The sequence below is a fragment of the Oenanthe melanoleuca genome, chromosome 1 (genome assembly GCF_029582105.1).
Source record: "Oenanthe melanoleuca isolate GR-GAL-2019-014 chromosome 1, OMel1.0, whole genome shotgun sequence".
Lineage (NCBI taxonomy): Eukaryota > Metazoa > Chordata > Aves > Passeriformes > Muscicapidae > Oenanthe > Oenanthe melanoleuca.
Genome location: NC_079333.1, coordinates 73,946,977 through 73,958,125, shown reverse-complemented (window position 1 = coordinate 73,958,125; position 11,149 = coordinate 73,946,977). Strand labels below are relative to the sequence as shown.

The 11,149-nt window shown below is 42.8% G+C and overlaps 1 protein-coding gene across 4 annotated transcripts in view; it reads right to left on the bottom strand.

The window, feature by feature from the left end:
• Positions 1 to 1,082: 1,082 nt before the first annotated feature.
• The window catches only part of CLYBL (citramalyl-CoA lyase), a 162,590-nt gene continuing 152,523 nt past the window's right edge, over positions 1,083 to 11,149 (bottom strand). For 2 of the 4 annotated variants that reach the window (XM_056496122.1, XM_056496135.1), the window contains 2 exons: positions 1,629 to 1,728; positions 1,083 to 1,231 (listed from right to left, as the gene is read on the bottom strand). In XM_056496122.1, the coding sequence (XP_056352097.1) occupies positions 1,633 to 1,728 (96 nt within the window). In that variant the 3' untranslated portion in view covers positions 1,083 to 1,231; positions 1,629 to 1,632. Of the gene's footprint in view, positions 1,506 to 1,628; positions 1,729 to 11,149 lie in introns of those variants that run through there. The other 2 variants (XM_056496112.1, XM_056496129.1) reach the window with 2 other exon arrangements.

The following is an 11,149-nucleotide window of genomic DNA, read 5'->3' as shown; positions in this document are numbered from 1 at the left end:
TTAATTAATCAGATTAGCCCGGAGGTCCCCGCGCTGTAAGGGATCCCCGGCGCAGCGCTCGGACGGGACCCGGGCGGCGGAGGGGGAGAGAGGGGGGTCGGTGCTGGCTGCTCATCCACAAACCCGGCAGAGCGGCCGCGGGGGGCTCTGCCGGCGGGGAAGGACGGAGGTGAGCGGCTCTCCCCTCGCCGGTGTCCCGGGGGCCGCCCCGGCCCCGCCGCGTCCCCGCCGTTCCCGGGGGAGCCGCCGAGAGGCGCTCCCGCCGCCCCCGCGCTCCCCTCCCTCGCTGCTTCCACGCGGGCCGGATGGTGGGGTTCTTCCTCCCCCCCCTTTCCCTCTCCCCTTAATTAAATCGAAAAAACCCCAAAATAAGTGAAATCGCTGCTCGGAGACGGAGGGGAAACACACTAAGCGAGGAAACGGGCACTGTGGCTCCATACGCGAAATGGCCATGGAGGCGGTGAGAAATGAAACTAAAAAACAACTGTTTTCTATTTACAATTTTAAATAAACAGAACAGCCTTCCCCGCGGTGTTTGTCTAAGTGCAGCAGCATTGCTGCTGTGTAGGTCATGAAAAGGTTGGTGCATAGTTTAAAACTTCCCATTCTGTTAATTTCTTAAAGAACAGTCGTTCATAGTCTGAGCACAAAAGCTCATGATTTAATGAGGAACAGAAACAAAATCTCTGATTGTTGGTGTTTCAAACTTCATTGGAGTCCTCTGGCAACCACAAGTTGATCCTCTGCAGCTTCAATACCCTTTAGCCCTCCATATAAGAGTACATGCTGAATAGAGGACAATGCCTGGTTGTTATGTTTATTTACCCTTACTACAAGCTGGGTTAACCTCTTCAAAACAGCTTTACTAAGCCCGTTAACCACACAGCCCACATGATCTGTAGCCGTATCCCTAATGTGATGTAAATCTGACTCGAGACCATATGCACAAGTTCTGCTGCATTGTGTCTCCAAAAACTACAAGTTTATTGCCGTCCAATCCTTCCCAGGCTGGACGCTTCCAGGAGGAAACTCTCTGAATAGCAACTGCTTAAAAAACAGAGAAGAAAGTCAAGAGTCCTGCATTGTTGGAGCATTATTTTTAATGGCTGTTGCACATTTACAGAAGGGCGGTGTCGGGGGGAAAGCAAAGCTCACACAGGGTAAAGATTGTCATTGCAGTTATTTCAACTGGTGCGTAATTATTCGAGTTTTCTCCTTTCCGCCAGGACTTCTGCATCAGAGCGGGAAGAAGCACAGAAAAAAATATAAACAATTGAATTAGTTTCCATCTGCTCCTTTAACAGGGCTCAGGGCTTATATTTTGCCTTTCTCCTTCAATGTAGTCATAATCCCACATTTGTAGTAATTACTGTGATGTCACAGATTTGGTGATGTAACTTCATTGCAGGCTATGACTAGAACATGGGCCATGCAGGAACGAGCAGTGGCTTGAGTTGGGAATAGTTTTAGTAATCAGCAATTCCGGCAAGCAAACTATGACAGATCTGCAAAATGCAAATTAATTTCTGTTTAAGCCTGACGTCTTTAATTTTGCACACCACCCCCCCAAGTATTATAGGCCTCTTTTAAAACAGCTACTGGGGCCCCATGGCGAGAGCTTCATTTACCAGCTCATTTTTTCTTGATGGCTGTGGCAAGTGTAACAATGTTCTGTGCCTGCTTCAGTAATGGCATGTCGATCATGCTCCCTCGGAAAGTAAACGCTCCCTGGAAAAGAGAGAATATGAACTTCCTGAGACACCTCTGGAAATTGTAGTTGGCATGTCTTGTTCTTTATAAACACATCTGTTTGCCAAGAAACATCTCCCACAGGAATCCTGAAGAAGTTTTAGGAGACAAACTTACTGCGACAGGGCAAGTGCATTTAAAGAAACATGAAGGGCAACAAGCTCTCCAAAGAGGAGGCAAAAAGAGAGAGAAGAGAAGCCCAGGGTGCAGCTGGCCTGTTTCAGCCTCTCTAGCTGGCAAACACTGAGAGCCAAGAGCAGTGAGGCTGTGTGTGCCAGCTGGGGAGGGGGGTTGGCAGACACCACAGCTGGGGGGCAGCTCTGCTCCCCACTTCCAGCATCTCCATCCAGCATCCATCCCGGGCTGTGCCACAGGGCTAGCAGGAAGCTGCCTGCAGAGAGGGCAAAGCCAGGAGTGATCTTTGGCAGAAAGCACTAATGGGTGTTTGTGGGGTGGAGAGAAGTGCTCTTGACTCGGGGGTTTGCTGAGGTTGTGCTGCTGCTGCTGCACCTCTCCATGATGTCTCCAGTGGTAAAGACAGGCTGGGCCAGTGCCGAGAGCCAGGGTCTGGGATGAAAGCTGAAATAACCAAGTGGGTGGCACAATAATATTGCCCAAATCTCCTCTGGAGCCAAGGTAAAGCCCACCTGAGCACCACTTACAGGGAATTTCCCCAAAGGGATGCAGAACTACTCTGTGTGCCTCAACAGTGGCGATCTGAGAGTCAGGATAGGTTTCAAAAGTCACTTTGTATTCCTAAGGATTTTTTGTTGGTACCATGGCGACGAGTTTAAAACAATTAACTACGAATCATAGTTAAACACAAGACATATGCTTTAAATAGTGCCAAACCTGACTTGTTCCCTTGGATGGTTTAATCCCCATGTGTCTCTGAGGTAGGATTTGGAAGATATAACATTGTATTAAGACATGCTGAAGTTCAATAGACAAAAAAAAAAAAAAAAACAAAAAAACAAAAACCCCAAAAAAATCTTACTTGTAATTCTAACAGTAGATTGACACATTAAAAAACCCCTAAACAACAAACCCAAAAATCCAAGTACAAAGGTGCAATCCATTCCCTGAAGAACCCAGAACTGAGGGCCTGGCCCCAGCTCTGCATAGAGTAGCTCTGTGAAGGACTGCACACCCTTTTAATGTCCTGCTGCAATCAATACAGGATCCCAGGCTGGCCTTGGCTAACCAAGAGCAAGGGACAGTCCAAAGCAGCACATGTGTCTGTGCATGAGCAGTGAGAGAAATGTACAGGAGAACAAAGCTTTTTCTGGTTTTCATTTGAGGCTTGATAATTATTAAATAGAGAACGCCAGCATGTAAAGTGAAAATATAATTAATTTACAAAAATATTTAGGAAATGTGTTGCTCCAGTGGCATATCTAGCTAAACTGAAGCAGTATTAATTAAATATTAAATAATGTTCTGGAATAGTTAAGACAAAAATCCACCTTAAAAAGTAATCTAACACAAATCAATATTCTTGCATGTAAGAGCAGGCTGTATTAAAGCCATTTAAAATATAATAGTAAAAACTATTATTTTATTCAAAGTAGATTTTCCTACTACAATTTGCAATATTTCAGGTAGGTTTGGAGAACGAGACTGACAGATACTCAAGAGTTGGTGCTTCAAATTGAATTTTTTTGTTTACCCTACCTTTACCCCAACACCAACACCAGCATCAATATTATTATTATTATTAATATTAATAATCATAATAAACCACTTTTAATTATAGCTACATCTCAGAAATTTTCAGTTATACTTTTAAAACGTTAAAGAAAATGCAGTCTCAAGCTATTCAATTTATTAACTGTAGTGAAAAAAAATGGGAACTAAATATGATATAGGACTTATTTGGAATCATTCAGGCCCATGCAGTAATCTCAAACTGCAAGGTACATTTTTTTTAGCTGTAAGAAAAACACAGTTAAAAATAATTTCCTTTTTTAATTTTTCTGTAGGCATTCAGTAATGCCCATTCAGTGACAGCTAATTCAATAGCAAAATAAAGAGTAAAGCTAATTTTGTAACAGCTACTGCTTGCAGAAGAAATTTGCATGTGGGATGACAGTTATAAGTAGAAATATAAGTCTCAAATCATCCTTCCTAGTTCCGTGAAAGGTTGGTTAGGAGTACAGTTATCCTAAGTACTTGCAGTGGTTTGCAGAAAGAGATAGGTGCCTAGCAATGTCAATTCTGACATCTCTGGTGGTCCAAATTATGGCTGGGAGGGACTCAGCCATTCCACTGACTGGATATAGAATGATCTAAAGTCAGATACCCCTGCAGGTATCTAAGCTGCACCATGATGAATCTGGGTCAGAATGTCATTTTTATAGAACAAGAGTTAACTAAACAGCATGCTTGTCCTCCATTAAAGTAATATGTTTAGAAGGAAAACAGGATAATGGTGTGTATATAGACACACAAACACTGAACCACGTGAGAAATGCCACACGCTCCCTGCTTGTCAGTGTGCAGCTGTACTTCGTGTTGCTAGGAATTTGAATTCTTGAAGGAAAAAAATGCCTTTTTCTTTCCCTAACAGCAAAGGGTAACACGAAGTTGGCTTCTCTGCCTGTTCTCTCTGAGGCTTATTTTCCCCCTGCTAATTTGCAGTGTTGATCTAAAGTCCAGAAAAAGAAACCAATTTTAATGCCATTGAATATACCCTATTCACTGACTCTCTTTCCACCCACAGGTTTCAACAGATAGGAAATACCAGTAATTACAGCTTTGTCCCCATGCTCTCTTTTCCAATTCTGCTAGATGAAATTTGCCTCTAGCATTCTTTTGATTTTCTCTCACATGAACATAAAGAAAACAAGACTTTCTATAAACACCATTTGCTTTGATAGCATTAATCTGGGGATTAATTTAGTCATAGATCTAAATTTTCTTTTTGGCTAATTTTCTCAACAATCTCACACTTCCAGCCTGTACTTAGATTTCCAGTAGTTCATCTGTGGGACCAAGGGCCTGCTCTTAAGGAAGTTTGCAGCACAAATGGGAACAACGGTGCGCGGGTAATGCAAGGCTGGGATTTGCATCCATTGCATTTGGTGGCTGTACTTCTTGCTCACCATGCAACCATACAGATCATTCAGAGGGAGCCTTCTCAGAAACCTGTAAAGGGACTCTGCCATCAGGCTAATCAAATGTGTCAGACCTGCCTTGGGAAGGGACAGGCCCTCCAGGTCAAGGCTGATGGAGAAGTGGGGAGGAGGACCATCCAGAAGCAGAGCTACAGATCATGGGCACAGTCTCCAGGTAACAATACCTGGATGCAAATAGCTTAGCTGGGATGAGAAGTGAGGGAATGGAGGACAGCAGTGGCACTCACCAGACAGCAGACTGGAAGTGCAGCACTACTGAGGAACAGGCAGATTTGTGAGCTAAAGACTGTGCCCCTGTTTAAAGCAATGCTGCACAGATTCTGCTGTGCCCATTCAGTGCCATCCTTCTTGCAGGCACACAGAGAACGTGCTGAAGGCCAAGGCCTGTGAGAAATAGGCACTCACCAGTCTGCAGTGTATGAGAGCTGTAAGGGCACTTTGGCTGCTCCACGCTGTACAGCTGTGAAGGCAGCACAGCACAGCAGAAGGGTTTGTAAGTACAAAGTGTCTGTACTCCCTCAGCCTGATTGCTCTACAGCTCTGTCAGGGCAGAGTACCAAGGAGGAATCAAGAAGAAAGTGAATGGGCAGTGTTCCCTGTTTGGGTCATCATGCAGACTATCTAAAAGTCCTTCCCAACTGACTGACAAGCAAGGAAAGACTCAAGGTTTCTCCTTCTGGCATGATGTATTATTCACAATGACATCTAATGCTCTATTAGGACAGTAGTAGCATTTTTAGAAACTAGCAGCAATTTATGCAAGATGCAGGCCAAGTTGAATAAGGTCTTAACAGCTCTGCTTAAAATTTCAGTATATCCTAAAGTGCTGTGAGGATGGAAAAAAGATTTGGCAAATATAGAAAACAGCTGCAAGTGAATTAAAATTATAGACAGCTGCTAGGCTGCTAGGTGTTTTGGTTTTTTTTCCTCAGAAAGTAATGGCAAATAATGGCCTTGGAAAAATGGGAATTCAGAATGATCAGCTCCAAGTGAAGCAAGGATCCAGCTTACAGGCAAGAGAAGCCATAAGGCATAGCTGACAGAGAACAGTAATTTTCACAGGTCAGGACACGAAGATACAGGCTTGTGATAAAGGAGGGCAAATCAGTTGTGCAATAAGAATAACAAATGCAACAAATTTCCAGGTGGTTGTGGAGAGACTGAAGAGATGCAGAACCAAACTTTGTGACACACCAGTCTGGCAGATTTTATGCTTGAACTTCCTTTTAGATAAATGCAGCCACTCCAGCACAGCTCAGACCTAACAAAGTTCAATATGTAATTGAGGACTCTTCTTTGACAGCTTAGAATACAACCTTGGCTGCATGCTGCCATGGATCTCGAACATGGCTCTTGTTATATCTATATGTCTTCCTTAAAGATTTCCTTTACCTATAAGAAATGACATGTATCAAGTCACAGAAGGAGTCTCAGCATTGGGCTGCCATTTGCCATGGCAAAAGAATAACACATCAATGCAGTGTTTCCTAGAACATGAAGACCTTCTCCTGTATTCAGGAATATTTACTCTGTGAAACCTTTGGGAATAGTCAAGAGCTTGGTGAATCTGTAAGACCATTTCATAACCAGAGTAATTCTGCTTTTTAGTGGCAAGAAGCATTTTACTTTTCTAGGTAAACTCTAGAAGTTAAATGGACAGGATTCAAGGTCCATGATTTCAGTGTTATATGGGAATCAATATTTTCTGTTGGAACCAGGAGAGGGGAAGAAATGATACAGGCACTAGTGTTTATCATGGGTATAATGGAATTGTGTTATATATGGAATTGTGTTGACTTTGACTACACAGGGAATAGAGAGGATGGCAAGTCAGGTACCCTTATGTTTTTCCATAGGATCAGGGAATGTAAAGTTTTTTACTTCTACATTGGTACTAAAACCTTTGTATATGATACACAATGTTACATGGGATTTTACTCTCACCATATTTTTTTTCTTTATGTTCCACTGGATTAAGGAGGAAAATAAGCAGGATAAAACTATCATGATACAGAACATTTAAGGCACCTCATAATAATGTGACACAATTATTACTGAGTTGTGTATTATAAAGTACTTGAGTTAATTAAAGTCAAACAGTAATTGTTCTGGGACATGTGGGACAATGATCAGACAAACTAGTCCCCTTTGGTTGGCAATACAGAAGAATTAGATGTACTCTTGCATCTGGGAATGCTCACAGCTTTTTCCTCAGCATTTACTCCATCTGTAGTTACCTGTGCCTCTAACCACATCCATCCTTAGTGAGCAGTGAGCTCACTAAGAGGGTTACTGCAGACCCTCAGCTCTTAGACCACTGTAATCTATTAATCAATTACCTGCATTGGTACTGAATACGAAGATTGGTTTTTCTCAGACATAGGAATTACGTAAATTTTGAAGTACCAAATACCTCCTGTAAATTCTGAAAAGTCTACTGGCTCCCTGTCTGTTGGAAGATGGGATTACAAGCATGAGCATTGGTTTTGAGAAATGTGTGCTCTATTTTTAGAACCACTGCCATTGTCCACTCAATCAGTGTCCAGCCTTTGCTAATACACCTTTGATTTGATGCCTTGATCTCAGCATACATGTAGCCAACAACTTCAACTCCCACGTGACAATTGCCAGGATTTTCTCAAAGATACTTATATAGGTTACATTAAGGTCATAGCTTGTCTACAGCAGAAAGAAAAACCCAGTTGTCTTACATCAGATAAAAGAATATAGCTAATAGTGCTAGGTTTATTTGTGTGTGTCCATACATACATACAGTCTAGGCCACTGTGTAGAGACAGCTGATTTTTTTCAAAAGCAGCTTACTCTGGGAATCCAGTCAGGCTACTTAGATAATAGGCTTGAAGGTGCTAGGGAATCCTGGTGAATAGGTAAGGCTTTGGTATTGGGGACATTCTGGGTAGCTAAAGCAGTGGAAAAAAAGGAAAAGCAGGACAAGATAATGTTCCAGGAAACTGCAATATGGACAAGAAATCACTTGCTGCTGAATTTTGAATTAAGTATGGGTCTAAAGTAGGGTTTATCTAATGCTTATGGATTGCCAAAACCCCTCTTCTACTAAGGGGACTACTGATTGTATGACAGTCTCACAAGTGAGGGGAGGTCCTAGGACAGTACTCTGCTGTCACAGAGTTAGAAGCACTGCCCCACTGATAAAGATTTTGTTTTTTTCCCAGTTACTTTTCTCAACAATTTTGCGATACTTTCCTTGGCAGACCAAATCCCTGCAGAGTGTGTGGCAGTCTGGTTATCTCCTTGTCCTACTGGGCTGTCTTTGGAGGGGATGTGCATCTCGGACGTGGGGGAAATGGCCATAAGGGGACCAACAAGCCGCCACTCTTCTCTCCTCCACCCCCTGCATCATTAGGAGATGTCATGAGTCAAACACAGCTCCCACACTGCTCTGGTATCATGGGCCAGAGGCTGTGTGTGAATACAGCCATTGTGTAAACAAGAAATTATGTAAATCCCTTCCAACCCCGGTGACCTGTGTTGGCACTCGTGAGCAGATGCCCACTACATGGAAATGTAGTAATTTGGAGACACCAAAATTACAAGGAATAAATGCACTAAAATCTGCTTGGGTCTGAGAACATTCCCTCTAATCCTGTGCAATATTAGCTGTTATAAGGAAATAAGAGTTTTGTGTTCTGCAAGCAGGGCACGTTTGGTCTTCTGAGGAGGGAAGTGAGCAGGTGGATGGCAAAGGCTCCCCCTAAAAAGCATGGCATTCAGGAAGATAATTCCCCAGGGATTAATGAAAACACACGTTGTTTAAGTGACTCCCTGCAGAGGAAATTTGGAAGTCTTTGCTTTGGGGCTTAAAAAGAACGCTTGGATTTGCATACAGGTAATGAACAAAGAGAAGAGGAGCCTGGTCACAGCAAATGGTGTTGGGTCTGTGCCTGGGGGAGGAGTGATTATCCTCAGTACAAAGGAATGATTTCTCTTGAAACAGAAGGTTGAGACCATATTTTTGGGGAAGTCAAGAGCTAACAGCTGTGATGGTGCTGAATGCTGGTTTAATTAATTTTTTTCTTCTGCAAGTTGTAGCCAAAGAGCTGTCATTAAGAGCTGGGTCATGATTCTACCTTCTCACAATGAACTTCCAAAGGTTAGTGAGCTGCTAGGAGGTGTTCAGTGAAATCTGGGTCAACTGAGAGTATGTTCCAGACTGTGAAAAGATAATGCTTCTCTCTCTTTGCTCAGGCCTATCCTGCCTCCAGAGCAGGCTCACACATACCTCTGGCTTTCTTTAAGTGTCTTTGCAGTAGGTAAGAAATGCCCAAATAACCAGAGCAGTCACATTTGACAAACTGAAGACTTCACAGGCAGTGAGCTGTAGGGACAAAGCTTTTTGGGCTACGTATTTCCACAGCCTCTCCTCTGGACCCTTTCACATTCACCCCTTTTCTGTAACAACATTATGGGTGGAAAGACACTTGTACACAAAGTCTTTGGGGAACAGAAATGATCCCTGAAAAGGTTTGTCAAAGATACCTTGGCAAGAGGAGACTCAGTGAGTCTCTGATCTCAAAGCATGGGGAGGGAATTCTGCAAAGTTACCACTAAGTTTCTGTAGCCTTTTTGCTGATATGTAGAAAACATTAGAAATCACAACTTTTGTTTCTTTTTGCCAGTGTAATCTTCCACTGGAGTAGAAGCAGTCAGTGAGTTCAGAGGATAAATCAGTTTGTAAAGCCAGAAGCAGGCCTGTTTGTTTGAGATACACTTCTGCCTCTAGGAGCAGATGGAAGGACACAAAAGGTCAAGAAAGAAAGAGCAACAACCACATGAAATAGAGATTGATTTTTGCCTCAAATAACTCCTGAGCAGCAGTGCAAGAACTCTGACAGAAGAAACCCTTTCTAAAGCTCAACAGGTAGAAAGGACTTTGTGATCCTTCAAGTCCACAGTGGGGCAGGAAAGATGAAGAACAAGGACCTACAAGGTCCTTCATTTCTTCTCCACCTGGCATTACTGTTTCCAGCCCATATGTAAGGGTTTTGCCCTGCTGTGTAAACCAGACAAGCTGTTTTTCCATCTTACAGTCCCCCAAGCTGCCTGAACCACCAGGGATAGCCCTTTCAGCTGGGGTAGGCCTGGAGATGCTACTTGGTCCAGCTCCAGAAACTCCTCAGGCCACCAAAGTCTCTCCCTCTGCCTGAACAAACAATCTATTTAAGATCCCTGAATGAGAGGCAGATATGAGGGTTTTTTATTGCTGTCCTTGCATTTTCTTTAGTTACCTTCTCATTGTGGTTGCTGCCTTCCTGTGTGCTCCTCTAAAGAAGGAAGGATTAAAATTAAAGAAGCGGAGGAAAGTTCTAAAAATCAGGAATATTGTCCACTGTTTTTAATTCTCTGTCTTATATTGTATTGGGAACGGAAGAATCCTAGAGAGCACACTTGCTGCTGCCAAGCAAATCTTTATTTTATAGCACAAAAGCAGCTTCCTGGACAAACAGCCTATCCAACCATGCATTTTTTCCTCCCTAGTGAAGATTCATGGTTATTATATGGAAAAGTGAAAAGTAACAGATATTAAGACTTTAGGATCCTCAGGTACCCTTCATTTAGTAATTTGGAATTAACTTAAGGCTTATAGTAATGGAAGCAATTCGTTAAATATAAACTAGAAAATTCAATCTGAAAGTAAATTACTACAGGGCACATAGACAGCATTTGATACCAAAGGGAAAGGTAGCTGTAAAATATGATGGAGTTGAGAAAAATAATAGTGAGGCTTGTTCTACCAGCAAGCATGGAGTTGCCCATATTTTTGTATTCTGTGTTTTTTCTAAGTTCAGATTCATTTTATGAACAGGATTGAACAGCCATTTTTTACTGGGATTCTCTATTTCAACTGACAGAGCTTTTGCAGAGAGCTACTCCAGGTCCCTGAAAAAGCTGGCTAGCACAGAGAGGAGTGAAAAGGCAGCAAGACTGCTGCTACTTAAATTAACTGAAACAATATTTTGGCTGTACAGGCTTCTGAATTCCCTCAGTAAGGCTTAAAAAGAGCCATCTGGTCAGAACATTACCTCTCTAGTTAGATCCTGCTTTGGAAATTGAAATGAGGCTCATGAGCTCTCATTAATGCATTTAAACAGGGATTTTGGAGGTGGGTAGTTGCCTTGGTGGGTTGCTTGGTGCAGAGCAGGTTTTGGCACGATGGTGGGCAGGTGTCTGCAGTGCTGGGTGTGTTCCCACTCCATGCTCACAGCAAAGCATCGCCTGCACTG